Genomic DNA, 18,440 nt, shown 5'->3' with positions numbered 1-18,440 from the left:
TCCGATTTGAGTGTTACGCTGTCCGTTTTCGCTATTCATTTTGCATTTTTGTGGCTCTTTTTTTGGGGTGTGTGTGTGTGTGTGACTGTGTGGAACCCAGTTCAGCTACTGATTGATTGATTGTGTGACTGGAGTACTGTTTATTGCTTTCATTTTATGGATCAATGGTCTCGTTAGATAGTAAAATTAATGTCAAATTGCTGTCTCAGGGGTTGTTTTTAAAAGTCAGGAACAGAGTAATCTGTTTTGCATTACTTTCTATGGGAAAGCGCGCCTTGGTTTTGGAACGCTTTGGTTTTGGAACGGACTTCCGGAACGGATTGAGTTTGAGAACTAAGGTACCACTGTAATAGATTGGCGGCGGCAGTGGGGGGGGGCAGCGGTTTCCTGTTCATGGGGCACCTTTAAAGGACAAGGAAGAGCACATTTCATCCCTTGATGTTCACTCCCCCCCCTTTGTTCCCTTCTGACTCCAGGCAGGTAGAGCTCAAGCTGAGAGGGTACTCCACTAGCCAAGAGTCCTGGGAGAAACTGGAAGATATCAACAAAGTCTTCTTGTTCACCGAGACGGATTTGTCCAGTAAGATGGTAGCCCTGTTCAAAACTCACTGCAAGCAGCCTCTGATAGACCCCCATAGTGTGAATTTCGTTTCCAGCTACCTAGAGATGGGGGGGGGTTGGTTTCCAGAAATCTGGGTCCTCAGCTCTTTCCTGATTTAGTAACACAATGGTTCCTACTGTGAATGGGACCTGTGAAGCCCCCAAAGTGGTTGCCACTGATTTAACGTGCCCAAACCTCCTTTGGCTCATGTGGAGATCCATTTGAGGTTAGCGTCAAATGCTGGCCAACGCGCTGGTGCTCACTGGATCCTTCAGTCAAGCTTTTAATTTGCTCAGCAGCGGAACAGGGAGTAGCTCGGTTTGTGGGCGTCCAAAGCTTAATGGCGTCAGGAAAGCTTGCAGAATTTGTTGGCTATAAAGCAAAGTCCGTAAAATAATGAAGCAATGTACCTGTAATGAAATTTGAAGCAACTTAAAGCAATTTGAGACAGTTTGCAACTAGTTAATGGTATGAAGTAATAACTGGCGTTGACAAAGCAATCAGGCTGGGAAAATTGCATAATCGCCTCCTAACCCACTCCAGTTGCAAAACAGTTATAAGTTCTTGAGCAAATGAGATCACTGAATGTCATAATTACCAATCCAATGCAGCAGGCCAGTCTTTGAGGCTTTCAGCTGGGCGATACGGGGCAGGTTAAGGGTAAAGGTAAAGGGACCCCTGACTGTTAGGTCCAGTCGTGGCTGACTCTGGGGTTGCGGTGCTCATCTCGCTTTATTGGCCGAGGGAGCCGGCATACAGTTTCTGGGTCATGTGGCCAGCATGACTAAGCCACTTCTGGCGAACCAGAGCAGCGCACAGAAACGCCGTTTACCTTCCCACCGGAGCGGTACCTATTTATCTACTTGCACTTTGACGTGCTTTCGAACTGCTAGGTTGGCAGGAGCTGGGACCGAGCAACGGGAGCTCACCCTGTCACAGGGATTCGAACCGCCGACCTTCTGATTGGCAAGTCCTAGGCTCTGTGGTTTAACCCACAGTGCCACCTGCATCCCTACAGGGCAGGTTAGTAGACAGCAAAAGAGAACAAGAAATTGATTGGCTGGTTGCATTTATATCCCTCCTTTTTCTCCATGGACTGAAAGGTGGCTTATATAGTTTTTCCACTCCTCATTTAATCCCCTTGATGTAGGTTGCAATGTGAGGCAGTGACTGGACAGAGGCTACTCAGTGAGCTTCAGGCCTGAGTGAGGATTCGAACCCTGATCTCCCGAGTCCTAGTTAGACACTCTAAGCTGGCCTTTCTCAACCATTTATGTTGTTGGACTGCAACTCCCATCATTCCTAGCCAGCATTGCCAGTGATCATGGATGATGGGAGTGGCTCTAACCACTACACCACACTGCCTGACACTGAAAGGAAAACTGTACAGCCCCCTTCCCCCCCAGAAAAAACCCCCTAACAACAACAAAAAAAACCTCAATGCACCTTTAAAAAATAAAATAAAATTGATCGGTAACTGACCAGGAGATCGGACTCTTCTATTAATTTTGCATTCGTTTCGTGACTCCTGGAGGCAGGCCCACATAAAAGGTAGACTAAGCTATCTGGGATCAGGAAGAGAGGAACTGAGACCCTTCCCATATCAGATGTTCCCCATGCAGGGGAATCTCAACACGCTTCACCCTGATTTGATGCTCTTGTGTTTTGAGGCTCTCGCTTGTTTTGACTCCACAGTCTAAGGCAGCTCCCTCTGTTCCTAGGATACGTCGTGAAGCACTGGAAGGACGACGCGTTCTTTGGGTACCAGTTTCTGAACGGCCTGAACCCGAGAATGATCCAAAGATGCACAGAGATTCCATCCAACTTCCCTGTGACTCAGGACATGGTGGCCAAGTCCCTTGGGGACTCCACCACACTGCAAAAGGAGCTGGAGGTGAGGAGGGAAAACGCTCTGCAGCTGGGCTGATGGGGAAACGCTGTTGCACCAGAAGTGGCACACAAGCTGCACACCGATGATGATGATGATATATTATTATTATTATTATTATTATTATTATTATTATTATTATTTATTATTTTTACCCCACCCATCTGGCTGGGTTTCCCCAGCCACTCTGGGGAGCTCCCAACAGAATATTAAAAACATGATAAAACATCAAACATTCAAAACTTCCCTAAACAGGGTTGCCTTCACATGTCTTCTAAAAGTCAGAGAGTTGTTTATTTCCTTGACGTCTGATGGGAGGGTGTTCCACAGGGCGGGCGCCACTACCAAGAAGGCCCCCTGCCTGGTTCCCTGTGACCTCACTTCTCGCAGGGAGGGAACCGCCAGAAGGCCCTCAGAGGTGGACCTCCATGTCCGGGCAGAACGATGGGGGTGGAGACGCTCCTTCAGGTCTACTGGGCCTTTGACGCCATTTAGGGCTTACAAGGTCAGCACCAACACTTTGTTGTTGTTTTTTTAAAGATATTTATTAAAATTTTCAATTTTTATACAAACAAAAAAACAAACAAAAAAATTTAAAAACACATATAGTTCACAATACTTAATTTTCAATGACATATTTCCCTGACCTCCTCATACCTCCCCTTCTTGTAGTCCAATTCAAATTATTTGTTCAGCAAATCCTTATCTCGAAGCATTACAGCTTATAAAAACACCTTATTTTCTATCCAACATCTTAGGTTATTATAACCTTAAATTTTTACTTATAAAAAACCATTTTTTCATATTCCTTTATACCATTACAGCTAAAAACCACTTAATTTCAATCCAACATCATTCAACATTGCTTAATTTTACAATATTTCTGTAAATAGTCCTTAAATTTTTTCCAATCTTCTTCTGCCGACTCTTCTCCCTGGTCATGGATTCTGCCAGTCATTTCTGCCAATCAGCACCAACACTTTGAATTGTGCTCGGAAACGTCCTGGGAGCCGACATAGGTCTTTCAGGACTGGTGTTATGTGGTCCTGGTGGCCACTCCCAGTCACCAGTCTAGCTGCCGCATTCTGGATTAGTTGCAGTTTCCGGGTCACCTTCAAAGGTAGCCCCACATAGAGCACATGGCAGTAGTCCAAGCAGGAGATAACCAGAGCATGCACCGCTCTTGTGAGGCAGTCTGCGGGCAGGGAGGGTCTCATTCTGCATACCGGATGGAGCTTTGACCGAGGCTTGTGTTCTTCTCCCAAACAGAAGGGCTCCATCTTCATTGCTGACTACCGCATCCTGGAGGGGCTCTCTGCAGGAATCAACAACAACCGCCAGCAATACTTAGCAGCTCCCCTGTGCTTGCTGTATCTCACAGCCCAGGAGCAGCTTATGCCCCTCGCCATCCAGGTAACAGGTTGGGGCGGCTGGGGGCTCAGAAGATGCTGCGGATCTGCCTTTGGGAGATAGCAGTGGGGAAGGGAGGCTGTGGCTCCATCATGGACCGAAGGCGACCTCTGGTGGTTCTCCACAGTACTCTGCAACCTTGGGTAATGCTGTCAGTTTTGCAGAGTTGACGTGCACGATTTCAACCTTACTGTCATGGACTGACTAGGTACCAGGGAATGGTGGGAGGCACCAGCCAGGGAGCCCCCGAGGGAAGAAGGCTCAGTGCCTGGGGAGTGGTGGCGGAACGACAACGAGCTGTAAGAGGCAGAAGAGGGAGCAGACTAGGAGGAGAAGGTGTCGGAAGCTGAAGAGACAACAGGGTTTAGTGAGCAGGAAGAGGCTGCGGCAGAGAGCAGTTCAGACTCGGCGCCAGGAGAGAAAGGGGGCCAGGAAACAGAAATGAGTCAGGATGGTGAAGAATCTAGGGTGTCTTCCCCCTCCTGCTGCGACCAGCTCCCTTCCCTGCCTGGTCTCCCAGAACATGGGGAGGAATGAAAAGGGCGGAGCAAAGAGAGACATGATGAAGGAGTCTCAGATTGCTTAGGAAGGTCCTGGGGGAAGAGGAGACTTAGGGAGCTGTGGGAAGGCCTGAGGACTTCATTGGGGCTAGATCAGGTATCCCCAACCTTCGGCCCTCCAGATGTTTGGGACTACAATTCCCATCATCCCTGACCACTGGTCCTGTTAGCTAGGGATCATGGGAGTTGTAGGCCAAAACATCTGGAGGGCCGCAGGTTGGGGATGCCTGGACTAGATCTACCAGGAATAGTTGCTGTGCTCACTAGGCCTGGACTTCTCAGCTGTTCGCTTCTTTGAATGAAGAGTTAATTTCGCCGACACTGTGTGACTTATTGCTGACCTGCTGCTGGTGGCACTTATATGATTGAAAGATGGCCATTTGAAATCCCGCAAATTAATGGCATGCAACGCAAAGAGCTGTGATGCTCCTTCTGTGCTACGTTTTCCTGGCATGGAAAGAGCTGTCAATTTCTCTACTTTGCTTACTGGATTCTGGGATGTTCTCCTGATCTCGTGACAGCATCCCAGAGCCTGATAAGCAGGGCAGAGAACTTACAATTTATTGTAAGTAGATTTATCAAAAAGCTTTTGATGAAGAATCTCACCAAAGACTCCTGAGAAACCTCTGTAGTCATGGTATAGGTCCTTTTACCGATAAGAGACTGTTATTTACTGAAGTTCTCCCCCTGGGCCAGCGGGGGGATACTGTAGATAGTTATGCAAATGAAGGATCGAAAGTGACGTTCAGTGATTGGATAGTTTTAGAAAGTTGCTAGAGTAACGTTGTACTGGAGCTCTATATAAGCAGGCGGACTGAGCCCTTCAGCTCAGTTCTGTTCCGGCCCCTGAATAAACAAGAGCTGTTTGAAGAATCGCTGTGTCGTCTGATATGTTCACCCACAACCTAACAGAGACTGTCCAAGAAACAGGAAACAGAGAGTAGGAATTAATGGAGCCAATGTTGTGTTCTGCCACCTCCCACAGCTCAGCCAGACCCCTGGCCCAAAGGCTCCCATCTTCCTGCCGAGTGACTCCGAATGGGACTGGATCCTGGCCAAGACCTGGGTGCGAAACGCTGACTTCCAGGTGCACCAGGTCCTCACCCACCTGCTCCGTACCCACCTGCTGGCGGAGGTGTTCACCATCGCCACCCTGCGCCACCTCCCCATGTGCCACCCGCTCTATAAGGTGAGGCTGCCAATTCTGTGTTTTTTTAAAAATTATGTTTATTAAAATTTTCAAAAAAGAATACAAAGGAAAACAGAAAAGAGAAAAAGAAAAAAAGAAAAAAGAAGAGAAAAAGAAAAACAGCAGTTTAAAAAGTTTACCGTAATTACATTCCATACCCAATTTCCTTGACTTCCCCACACCTGCCCTTCTTGTATTCCAATTCCAATTTTTAGCTCAGCAATTGTTATCCCCCCACTTTACCTTATTTCCTCTAATTCAATTATCTTAAACAAATTTTAACTTCTAAACCTCTATCTTTATATTTCAAAACTTATTCTTAACATACTTTCCCTAAATTCCTCCATCAATTTAATTAACCTATTTAAACTTAAAAATCCCAATCTTTATACACGAAACACTTATTTTTGATAACCTTTTGCTAAGGTCGGCCCCAAATCTCTCCCCAAATTCCCCATTTTTATGTTAGTGGCAAAAGCCAACTTAATTAAAACAGAATCATATTTTTACACCCTTTAAATTCCCGAAGCCCTCCCACCCCCTTTCCCGGTTTCGATCCCCAACCAAAGTCCATCAGTCCATCCAAAATCAGCCTGGCGATCTCACATCCGAGGCACTTAACCCTCTCTCAATTTCTCTCTGCCGGTTTTCTTGATAGTCCTTTATTTTAAATTCCGAATCTCGAAGAGGCTCTGTTCCAGTAAAATCCATATTTCTTCCAGCCAGACCTCCATATTTAACAATGGAGCCAAAATCTTGTTTCTTGCTTCTCATAAGTTCAAATGTCCCAAAGGCTCCAAACTCTGTACTGTCCATATTTATATTCCATATGTCTTCAGATCCCCATAAGAGGAGATCTCTCCAGATTCCATTCTTCACTTCCAGCCAAACTTTCATTGTCATGTTCTTATTTTCAATTGTTTCCAACTTAACAGGCCTCTGGCTCTCTTTAGCCATCTGCAACATCCCAGCGCCTCCTTCTTTCTCATATTCTTTAAATGGCATCTCAAATGACTCAGACTCTTTCTCCTGTTTGGCTATAAGGATTTTTGTATCAGCAACAACACTTCCCTGTTCATCTGCAGGAGCTTGAATCATATCCTTTCCAGGTTCAGCAATTTTGTTTACTGTTCCCTTCATTGTTATTGTCATAGTCAAAACATTTGTCTGCTTCTGTAGATTTCCCAAAAGACGGAAGGTCTTTTCCAGTTCAGGCAGTATTTTTCCACTTACAGCCATTTTTGTAATGTCCTGAACCCCCTCTAGAGGGATTCTAGTTACTTAATGACAAATTAACCTTTTCTTCTTTGTTTTTAACAATTTGTTACCAAATTGTATCAGATGTAACCAGCAAAGACAGCAAAGACACAGTTCTCCTTTCCCCCCCCCAACTTTGACAGCTAATTTGACAGCTGTCAAAATCTATAAACCTCTTCCACAGGCTCTCTCCCCGATCGCTCCCGGGTTTTGGGGGAGGGGTGAATTCCGTTCTCTTATCCTCCAGCACAGTCACTTAAATTGGCCCAATATAAAGTTAATTGCACTTTTCCACAAAAAAAAAGACATTCACACAACCTTAGTAATAAAATCCTTGCTTTACGATGTTTACAAGGCGGGCAGGTTGACTTCCTTTTTAGCACCTTACCCGGTCTTGCCGAATTCCCAGAAATAATTTTCCCTTTTAAGTCCAATTACCGTGTTACTCACGGGTCGTTACTTTTGATCCAAAAGTTCAAAAGAAGAAATTAGCGCTCTCCATCCATGGCATGTGGCTTCACTCAGCAGGGGAAGCAGTCGAACTCTCAGCACCACACCTCCCTCTGTCCCCCGTTCCGAAGCCTTTAAAAAGGCTTCTTTGCGGGTCGGGGGGCGCGCAAATGGTGCCCACCGAGTCACCAGGTCCACAGGCTTCAGCGCCTGTGGTTTCTAAGGGTCCCCGCGTCGCTGCCGCGGCAGAACCCGACCCCTGTTGAGCAGATTCCCTCCGGAGCTCGGAGGGAATCCGCCATTAGACGATGGCGCCAACCCGGAAGTCTGAGGCTGCCAATTCTGTGTCCTTGAGCCTGGTGGAACTTGGGACCGGACCTACCTAAAAGACTGCACTGGAGACAGAAAGGAAGCACATCCATTCTCTTCAGTAGCTTAGAACAAAGAGAGTACGGCACCCAAGATGGATGCTCACTTTTTTTAATAATGCTTTTATTTATTTTCATGGTACAGAAGATAAATTTTGAGAAAACAATTATTACAACAGTAAACAATGAATAACCTGTCCTGAAGACACCACAGGCTCTTATCATGTGTTAAAGTTTCATTTGAATACGCTAAGACAGGGGTGTCCAAACTTTTTTCAAAGAGGGCCAGATTTGATGAAGTAAAGGGCCATGAGGGCCAACCAACCAAAGGGCTGTCCAAAGTTGTTGACTTTTTTTTAGGATTGAGTTGCGTTTTTTTTTACAATTGTTTTACCCCAGGAAATAAACTGCCACAGCGTCTGGATTAAACCGACCGGCGGGCTGGATTAGGCCCCCGAAACGAACGTTGGACATGCCTGCTTTCAGAGATCAAGCCACATTTTCCCATGAGTGCTGAGTGGATTCCTGCCACAGTCTGAACAATTGATGCATTCAATAAACATTTGCCATATGTTATAAAAGGAATGTGGGTTGTGTTTGCCCTTTGCCACTCTCACCTGGCATGTTAGTTTCTCAGCCAGTGCTATCGACCACATTCTGCTATACAGTGGTACCTTGGGTTAAGTACTTAATTCGTTCCGGAGGTCTGTTCTTAACCTGAAACTGTTCTTAACCTGAAGCACCACTTTAGCTAATGGGGCCTCCCGCTGCTGCTGCGCAGCCGGAGGACAATTTCTGTTCTCATCCTGAAGCAAAGTTCTTAACCTGAAGCACTATTTCTGGGTTAGTGGAGTCTGTAACCTGAAGCGTATGCAGCCTGAAGCATATGTAACCCGAGGTACCACTGTAGATGTGCACAGATTAGCATATGCATAGACCTGGATTACTGTCTCTTTCATGTGATTCTGGGCTGATCACCGGAGCCAGCAGAGTTAAATAACATAGCCCCATTAATGATTAATCTGGTATGCTCTTCTTCAACACCAATCAAAATTTTCTTTTTTAAAAATAGGTTTTAAAATTAAAGTAATTTTTTTAAAAAATTGTCCAGTAGCACCTTAGAGACCAACTAAGTTTGTTCTGGGTATTGCTACTGGACAAGTTTTCAATTTTTTAATTTATTTCGACTGTGTCAGACCAACACGGCTACCTGCCTGAATCTTTTTAAAATTAGTTTTACATAGAGATTATACACCACAAGCATAACAATTCCAAAAAACAAAAACAAAAGGGAAACTGGAAAAAGGTTCTCTCAGACCTTCAGACCTCCTTCCTCCCTCTATGGGTTCCATTTCTAAAAAAATTTCCTGCATCTTTTACTGTAATCTATCTATTATATTTTGACCAAACTGCGGGAGGCAGTGGAAGACTGGCCTACTCTGGTCCATGGGGTCACGAAGAGTCGGACACGACTAAACGACTAAACAACATATATTATACAGTGGTACCTTGGGTTACATACGCTTCAGGTTACATGCGCTTCAGGTTACAGACTCCGCTAACTCAGAAATACAGTGGTACCTCGCAAGACGAATGCCTCGCAAGACAAAAAACCCGCAAGACGAAAGGGTTTTTTGTTTTTTGAGCTGCTTCGCAAGACGATTTTCCCTATGGGCTTGCTTCGCAAGACGGAAACGTCTTGCAAGTTTGTTTGTTTCCTTTTTCTTAACACCGTTAATACAGTTGCGACTTGACTTCGAGGAGCAACTCATAGAACGCGGTGTGGTAGCCTTTTTTGAGGTTTTTGAAGACTTTGGTGATTTTTGAAGCTTTTCCAAAACTTTCCCGACACCGTGCTTCGCAAGACGAAAAAAATCGCAAGACGACAAAACTCGCGGAACGAATTAATTTCGTCTTGCGAGGCACCACTGTAGTGCTTCAGGTTAAGAACTTTGCTTCAGGATGAGACCAGAAATCGTGCTGCGGCAGTGAGGCGGCAGCAGGAGGCCTCATTAGCTAAAGTGGTGCTTCAGGTTAAGAACAGTTTCAGGTTAAGTACGGACCTCTGGAACGAATTAAGTACTTAACCTGAGGTACCACTGTATATCCCTAGAATCCAGAGTTCATGTTACTTTACTAGTGTCATTGTATTCCTGCCAAAGATTTCAACTGTTTACAGTGGTCTCTCAAATACAGTGGTACCTCTGGTTGCAAACGGGATCCGTTCTGGAGGCCCGTTCGCAACCTGAAAGGAACGCAACCCGCGTCTAAGCGTCTGCGAGTGTGCGGGTCACAATTTACCGCTTCTGCGCATGCGTGTGATATCATTTTGCACGTCTGCGCATGCGCGAGCGGAGAAACCCGGAAGTAACCCTTTCCGGTATTCCGGGTTGCCGTGGGACGCAACCTGAAAACGCTCAACCTGAAGAAAATGTAACATGAGGTATGACTGTACGTTTAAAAGTTATCCCAGTCTTTCACAAATATTTGGTCTTCCTGGTTTCTGATCTTTTCTGTCAATCTTGCCATTCCGTCAGCTTGGTCTGGCACTCTTCTCTGGTCAGTACTTCAAAATTTCAAGCCATGCTTCACAGCATACAATACTGGCACATTATAGACTCACTTCCCATTTTGATGTACATTAAGCCATTAACAAAGGAGGGACGCGGGTGGCGCTGTGGGTTAAACCACAGAGCCTAGGACTTGCCGATCAGAAGGTCGGCGGTTCGAATCCCCACGACGGGGTGAGTTCCCGTTGCTCGGTCCCAGCTCCTGCCAACCTAGCAGTTTGAAAGCATGTCAAAGTGCAAGTAGATAAAGAGGTACAGCTCTGGTGGGAAGGTAAGTGGCATTTTCGTGCGCTGCTCTGGTTCGCCAGAAGCGGCTTAGTCCTGCTGGCCACATGACCCGGAAGCTGTACGCCGGCTCCCTCGGCCAATAAAGTGAGTTGAACGCTGCAACCCCAGAGTTGGTCACGACTGGACCTAATGATCAGGGGTCGCTTTATCTTTTTTTTTAAGCCATTAACAAAGCCGTCCTCTCCTGTCTTCTACAGCTCCTGATCCCCCACACCCGCTACACCCTCCACATCAATGCCTTGGCCCGGGAGCGCCTCATTTCAAAGGATGGCGTCTTCGACAAGGTAAGCTACCCTGGGGTCTTGCTACCCCGCCTGAGAAGAATCAGGTTTTGCTGCTCCTAGACCTTCTCCTTCCAGGTTGTGACTCCCTTTCCCCCACGCCATGTCTCCAGGCAACTGGCGTTGGACTCCAGGGCTTGATTGAGCTGCTGCAAAGGGACTTGAAGACCATGACCTACTCCTCCCTCTGCCTCTCAGAAGACCTGGAAGCTCGCGGGGTGTCCTCGTTGCCCAATTATTACTACAAGGAGGACGGCCTGAAGATCTGGGCAGCCGTGGAGAGGTCAGGGAAGGGCATGGGTGGGACTGTGCCGGTCTCCATTTTGCCTGGAGCAAAATTCAAGGATGTGGACGTGGTGTGTGTGTGTTTGCATCTGTGCGCAGGAATACAAGGGGGGGGGTTGGGGGGCTCCGACTCAGGTGGTGGAACATCTTTCTGCCCGGACACTGAGGTCCAGCGCTGAGGGCCTTCTGGTAGTTCCCTCCCTGCGAGAAGCGAGGTTTCAGGGAACCAGGCAGAGGGCCTTCTCGGTGGTGGCGCCCGCCCTGTGGAACGCCCTCCCATCAGATGTCAAGGAAATAAACAACTCTCTGACTTTTAGAAGACATCTGAAGGCAGCCCTGTTTAGGGAAGTTTTTAATGTTTGATGTTTTGTTGTGTTTTTAATATATTCTGTTGGAAGCTGCCCAGAGTGGATGGGTAGGGTATAAATAAATCAACAACAACAACAACTAATTCCTAGGAGCTCTCCATTGACAAAATAAAGGGAATTTTGCATCTGTAGTTGTAGCTCAGAATGGCTATAACCCCTTGATCCAGTTCCCTCCTCTATTTCTATTTTACAGCCCTATTATTATTATTATTATTATTATTATTATTATTATTATTATTATTATGGCGCTGTGGGTAAAAGCCTCAGCGCCTAGGGCTTGCTGATCGAAAGGTCGGCGGTTCAAATCCCCGCGGCGGGGTGCGCTCCCGTTGCTCGGTCCCAGCTCCTGCCAACCTAGCAGTTCGAAAGCACCCCCGGGTGCAAGTAGATAAATAGGGACCGCTTACAAGCGGGAAGGTAAACGGCGTTTCCGTGTGCGGCTCTGGCTCACCAGATGCAGCTTGTCACGCTGGCCACGTGACCCGGAAGTGTCTGCGGACAGCGCTGGCTCCCGGCCTATAGAGTGAGATGAGCGCACAACCCTAGAGTCTGGCAAGACTGGCCCGAACGGGCAGGGGTACCTTTACCTTTTAATGTGCTGGATGTGGAGGAGACTTTGCACCCCACAATCTCCTTTTTCTGTGAGTGGAGGACCAAGTGGTCCATGAAGAGGTCTCAATTCTGCAAGCTGAGTTTTCTCTTATTTCCCCTTTATTTGACTCTTTCCCGTAGATTTGTCTCTGGCATTGTCGACTTGTATTACAATGACGACCGCTCTGTGCAGGATGATTTTGAGCTGCAGTCCTGGATACATGACGTCTTCACAAAAGGCTTCCTGCAACAAGAGTCCTCTGGTATTGCCCAGCCCTCATAAAATTAAGGGATATCCAATAGCAATGAACAGAGGGAGGGGGTTAAGACTCCACCAATGGTTATAAAAGTAACCATGCATGCCATGCTCCTCAGTGTACCTTAATGCTGTTCAATGAACTCTAAATCACATAGGACTGAGGTATATGGTCAATAGGTCAAACAGGTGAATAATCTCCATAAAATGGAAAGTGAAAATATCTGCCAACTGACTCTTGGAAGTTTCAATGGTCCTGAAAGGGCCAGCACCCACATACCCTGCAAGTGTCCCAGGAAACCCACAACACTCTGTTATTTCTCACGAGAGAATGGTGGCCATTTTGCATACCATGATTTCGCATGTTTCTGTACTGCGACCCCCCCAAAAAAGCATTTTTGAGGGCCGCAATCTTGTGCAGCACCCCAAAACGTGCATTTTTGGGTGCCATGCCTGGAAAAAGCACTGGTTTTTTTGGGGGGGGTTGTGGCATGAAATCGTGCAAGATTACAAAGTTCAAAATGGCCGCCATTCCCTTGTGAGAAAAAATGGGTAGATGGTGTCCTGGAAAACTGTGTCCTGGAATTTATCCTTGAAATGTCGGACGGTATGGAACCATTAGTAGATGCTCACTATTTTAAAGCTGATCTTCATCATCATGAGGACTACATAGTTTTCGAAAGAAATCTAACGAGATTTGCATATGGCAACACAATGCGTGTGCCTGCCCATATATTGCACCCCTCCTTATTGAAAGGACTCGCTCCTGATTAATAACTGTTGTGGATTTAGCTTTCCTCTTCCTCTTCGCAGGCATCCCTTCCGCATTCAAAACTGTGAAAGAGGTCAAGAAGTTCTTCACGATGGCGATTTATACCAGCTCGGCCCAGCACTCTGCCGTCAACAGTGGGCAGGTAGGACAGGAGTGCTCCCTCATATTCACCTCCAGGCAGGTAGACATCGCGAGGCAGACTAAGCAGGCCTGGCTACAAACCTATATTGGGTTTTATATAATAGTTTTAACTGTCATGGCTTGCCCCAATGAATCCTGGGAAAAGATTCCAAGATGCCCCACCCTGAAGAAAGCTCTAATGGTTCTCTGGGGAGCTAAAATGACTGTTGAACCAGTTTACTTTTATGGTGTCAATGGGCCAAACGAGAAAAGCGTAGCTGTTTCGGCCGGTAGCCATCCATAGCCCATAAATTTGTCTGATCCTCGTTCAAAGCCGTCCAGATTGGCAGCCTTCGTTGCCTCCTGCAGGAGCGAGTTCCACAGTTTAACGATGTGATGTGTGGCGAGGTCTTTTCTTTCTCCTGAAACTTCCAACAAGATTTCCGATGGAGCAGAGCTTTCATACAGGTGAAACTCGGAAAATTAGAATATCGTGGAAAAGTTCATTTACTTCAGTAATTCAACTTAAAAGGTGAAACTAATATATGAGATAGACTCATGACATGCAAAGCGAGATATGTCAAGCCTTTATTTGGTATAATTGTGATGATCATGGCGTACAGCTAATGAAAACCCCAAATTAACAATCTCAGAAAATTAGAATATTACATGAAATCAGCAAAACAAGGGCTGCAAATAGAGCAATATTGGACCTCTGAGAAGTAGAAGCATGCATATGTACTCAGTACTTGGTTTGGGCCCCTTTTGCATCAATTACTGCCTCAGTGCAGCGTGGCATGGATGCTCTCAGCCTGTGGCACTGCTGAGGTGTTATGGAAGACCAGGCTGCTTCAATAGCAGCCTTCAGCTCTTCTGCATTGCTCGGTCTCTTGTCTCTCATCTTTCTCTTGGCAATGCCCCATAGATTCTCTATGGGGTTCAGGTCAGGCGAGTTTGCTGGCCAATCAAACACAGTAATCCCATGGGCACTGAACTAGGTTTTTGTACTTTTGGCAGTGTTGGCAGGTGACAAAGTCCTGCTGGAAAATGAAATCAGCATCCCCATAAAGCTCGTCTGCAGAAGGAAGCATGAAGTGCTCCAAAATCTCCTGGTAGACGGCTGCGTTGACCCTGGACTTAATGAAGCACAGCGGACCAACACCAGCTGATGACATGGCTCCCCAAATCTCTTTTCTGACGAGAGCAGCTTTTGCATCTCATTTGCAAACCAAGGACCCAGAGTCTGGAGGAAGAACGGGGAGGCACACAATGCCAGATGCTTGAAGCCCAATGTGAAGTTTCCACAGTCTGTGTTGATTTGGGGAGCGATGTCATCAGCTGGTGTTGGTCCGCTAATTTTCGAAGTTCCACCTGTATTTATCTTTATTTCACAAATTTGTATGCCTCTTGATTGCGTAGCCCACCTCTTTGCGTTCTTAATCCTTGGGGGGGGGGCGGTTGCTTTTATTCGCAGTTTGATTTGGGAGCGTGGATGCCCAACTTCCCCCCGTCCATGAGGAAGCCGCCGCCTCAGACCAAGGGGGCGGCAAACTTGGAGGGCTACCTAGACACCATCCCGGCCATCAACACCACCTGCACCATCCTGAGCACCCTGTGGTTGCTTAGTTCCAAATCTCCAGATATGGTGAGTGGGTGGCCGTCTGCCATGGATGCTTGAGCTGAGATTCCTGCATTGCCAGGGGTTGGGATAGATGTGTTGGCTATTTGCAGATTAGTTGTGCTGCAGAAATATTGCTGGGGAGACCACACATTACAAGGAACACGAACTTTAGCTAGGTTTTAATAACAAAAACAAAAACTCCTTTTACATTAATTATAATATATCAATAAGCATGACCCATTCACCAACCCAACCCCCAGGGCACTGGGAGAGCTAGGTCCTGCTCTTTATATACTATACCCAATTGCTGACCCAGCTTAATTAACACAACTTAACAGCACCTGCTATACTGATTCATAGCTGTAAAACTAGGTCATGTTATTTGCTCTGGCCCTTAAAGAAATACACATCTTGCAGAGCAATAATGAACCTTCACATTTAAAGAGACCATTCAACAAGATGTCTTCCAACCCTACAGTTCTGTGGTTAAAAGATGAAGAGTGCCTTTAATAATAACAGTGAAAATATTATGAAGACTGTGCATGCGGTTTGCAAGCTACAGCCTGGCAGGAACCGGTTGCAAGGGTGTGGGTGGTTTCTGCTCTTTTCTCCTCCCCTCTCCCAATTAACCTCCATCTCCAGGGCCTGCCCTGTGACATCAACAGGGGCCTTCAAATCTTCAGGGTCTGGGATGATCCTGACCTGGCAACCCCACCCTGGAACGCCATCGTATCTGCCTCTTGGGGCCTGCTATTGTTGCTCAGCCTGCTATTCTTGCTTCCCTCTTTTTGACAGATACGCTTGGGGAAATATCCTGAGGAGCATTTCACGGAGGATGCCCCAAAAGGTCTCATTGAGGCCTTTCAGCAGGACCTGCTCAGGATCTCCCAGGAAATCGAGGAAAGGAACGAGTCCGTCTCCAAACTGATCCCTTCTGGCTATGAGTACCTGTACCCGCCTGAGATCGAGAACAGCGTCGCTATTTAAGCTCTGCGGGTGGTGAATCCGTCTCATGCCGCTCTTCCGATATTTGTTACCGTATTACATTTGCCTATATTTGGGCGCACATTCTGATAAGTATGATTTGCATAGATGCAGTGAATATCAGCCTCAGCGCAGTGAGTCACTTTGCAGTGGGTGTTGCAGGTTACACTTCAGATGTTTTGGACTACAACTCCCATCAGCCCCAGTATCCTATGACATACAGTTAGCACCGTCTTCTAGCAGGGCCCTCAACTTGCACAGCGTCACGCTTTTTTCTCTAATGAGGTTCCTCACGCACTCTGCTTCATTTCACTGAACTGCTTGTTCTTCTGCTGCTCCATTTGCTCAAGCCGCTCAGGGATTATTGCTATTCCTCCCCCCCCCCCGTTTCAGCTCAGACACGTCTTGCTCACAGGCCCTCTTCAAGGAAACACAGAGTCGTGTGAGGTTTTAGGGGTTCCAGACACTCCCCAGAGTTTGTGTTCCCTTTTGGGAATGAGGCACAGCAAAGACTGTGGTGTCTTTATGATATATGGTTTATTTACACATACTATATATACAACCTGAGCTGATCCCAAGAGACTCTAGTTTGTTCCATAGCCACAGCCTTGGATTCAAGCAGATGCCCAACATTGCTCTGACTCTCCTGCTTGCGGCTTTGTTCCTTGGTCACAATAATCCTACACCCTACTGCAAGCACAGGGTGGCGTCCAGATGTTTTGGAACATAACTCCCATTGGCCAACAGAGAGCCATAGAGTCACAGAATTGTAGAGTTGGAAGAGACCCCCAACGGTCATCTAGTCTAACCCCCTGCTATGCAGGAATCTCAACTTAAGCATCCGTGACATGATCATATGTTGCCAGGGCTGATGGGAATTGTGGTCTGAAACATTTGGGGGGCACCACCCCATTGAGCAAAGCCTGAGCTAAAGCCACAACATTTGAAACATGGGTAACTCAAGACACCCCGATTGCTAGGAAAATGGGGGCGTTTGTATACATCTCCCTCAAAAAAGTAATTCAAATTGTATCCCAAATAGTCACACTACTTCCACAACTCACCAAAACCAAATATTTGGGGCACAAGATATATTAATGGATGGTCATCTGTCATGGGTGCTTTCGCTGAGAATCCTGCATTGCAGAGGGTTGGACTGGACCATAGCTGGCAACTGTCCCTTATTTGGCGGAAAAGTCCCTTAACCTAGTGCCGTGTCCCGCTGCTGTCCCTTATTGATGATGTCCCTTAAATTTCCTGGGTTTCAAAGGAAGCAGCTCCTCTCCCTCCCTCCCTGCCGGCCAGGGAGGAGGGAGGCTCCAACTGGGTTGCTTGGCTGCGTTGCTCACCCAATAAGGAGTCTAAGAACGACTGGGGGGTGGAGCTTGCATGCCTTGTGCCAATCAAATCGGCCGCGTTGCCTGGGGACTCGCCTTTGCTCAGCGCTTCCCAGCGGAGAGGTGATGGTGGTTTTCCTTGCTGCATCCCCTTTGCCGGGTTGCTGCGCTGTGGGAACCACCGCTTGAGGCTTCGTTTGGCTGCTGGCTGGGCTTTCTGCCTTTGGCTCGGAGGGGCTCAGAAGCTGAACGTACCTGTGCCCTGAAAATCCCTTATTTTGGCTGCTGATTCCTTATTTTCGAGGCTGCTGGTCCCTTATTTTCAAATCTGTAAGTTGACAGCTATGGACTGGATGACCCTCAGGTCCCTTCCAATTCTACAGTTCTATGATTCTGTAATGGTTAGGCAAGCTTGAAAGGGAAATGTTTATTAGTCGCTCCCTAGAAACACAGGGGGAAAGTGGCCAAAGATAAGAGCAACTGGTGCACAAGTTGGAAAACCGGTTGTTTTTGAAGCTAGCGAAACTTAGGAAGGAAGGAAGAGCACATGTTCGGTCAGATGAAACTCATCTAGGCCCACCATCGTGTTCTCAAAGCAGCCAAGCAGATTGTTGAGAAGAGTCAGGGGAGACGGGGGCATTTGGCAGGCCCCCAGCTGGCTCCAGCCACCGGCCAGCGGCTGGGTGAACTCCGGTTCTCAGAACAGCATCAATCAGTGACTCGAGCCTCAGAAGCTTTCAGAAGCTGAGCACGCTCTTATCAGCAGAGTGAACAACTTCTCACAACGGAAGTGGCAGACAGAGACATGTGTAAGCGTTATTTACAAGCGTTTATTGAGCATCAGGAACAAAGGAAAAACATGTCTCCTTCCCTTCGTGTCCAAGCAAACAGCAGCATAGCAAAAGCAATATACAATGGAAGTTCCCAGCAAGCTGTGCTGGAATGTAAACAGGCATGTGACACACAACAGTCATGCCTGTTCCTTTTAAGGTGGAACGGAACTATATCCTAACATAGATATCCCGGGGGCAAGTCCACAAGCAGCACCTGAGATCAGCAGCAGCGGTCTCCCCACAGATGAGCCCCAGCGACTGGTTTTCAGAGACACGTCGCCTCTGACAGTGGAGGGAGAATCTAGCCACCGAGGCTTCGCAGACATTTACAGCCTGATCCTCCACCTACCTGTGTGCTCCTTTTTCAAAGCTGCCCAAGTTGACAGCCATCACTGCCTCCCATGGGAATGG

At 47.0% G+C, this 18,440-nt stretch overlaps 1 protein-coding gene across 1 annotated transcript in view; it reads left to right on the top strand.

Moving 5' to 3' along the window:
* LOC128400135 (hydroperoxide isomerase ALOXE3-like) overlaps positions 1 to 15,982 on the top strand; it is a 28,637-nt gene extending 12,655 nt beyond the window's left edge. Inside the window, exons 5-14 of the mRNA XM_053362170.1 lie at positions 477 to 580; positions 2,323 to 2,495; positions 3,759 to 3,902; positions 5,445 to 5,648; positions 10,779 to 10,865; positions 10,976 to 11,145; positions 12,248 to 12,369; positions 13,176 to 13,276; positions 14,729 to 14,899; positions 15,671 to 15,982. Of these exons, the coding sequence (XP_053218145.1) occupies positions 477 to 580; positions 2,323 to 2,495; positions 3,759 to 3,902; positions 5,445 to 5,648; positions 10,779 to 10,865; positions 10,976 to 11,145; positions 12,248 to 12,369; positions 13,176 to 13,276; positions 14,729 to 14,899; positions 15,671 to 15,862 (1,468 nt within the window). The 3' untranslated portion in view covers positions 15,863 to 15,982. The remainder of the gene's footprint in view (positions 1 to 476; positions 581 to 2,322; positions 2,496 to 3,758; positions 3,903 to 5,444; positions 5,649 to 10,778; positions 10,866 to 10,975; positions 11,146 to 12,247; positions 12,370 to 13,175; positions 13,277 to 14,728; positions 14,900 to 15,670) is intronic.
* Positions 15,983 to 18,440: the final 2,458 nt, after the last annotated feature.

The sequence above is a fragment of the Podarcis raffonei genome, chromosome 13 (genome assembly GCF_027172205.1).
Source record: "Podarcis raffonei isolate rPodRaf1 chromosome 13, rPodRaf1.pri, whole genome shotgun sequence".
NCBI classification, from domain to species: Eukaryota; Metazoa; Chordata; class Lepidosauria; order Squamata; family Lacertidae; genus Podarcis; species Podarcis raffonei.
The sequence above is the reverse complement of the archived record's forward strand: the minus strand, read 5'-3'. Positions and strand labels throughout refer to the sequence as shown.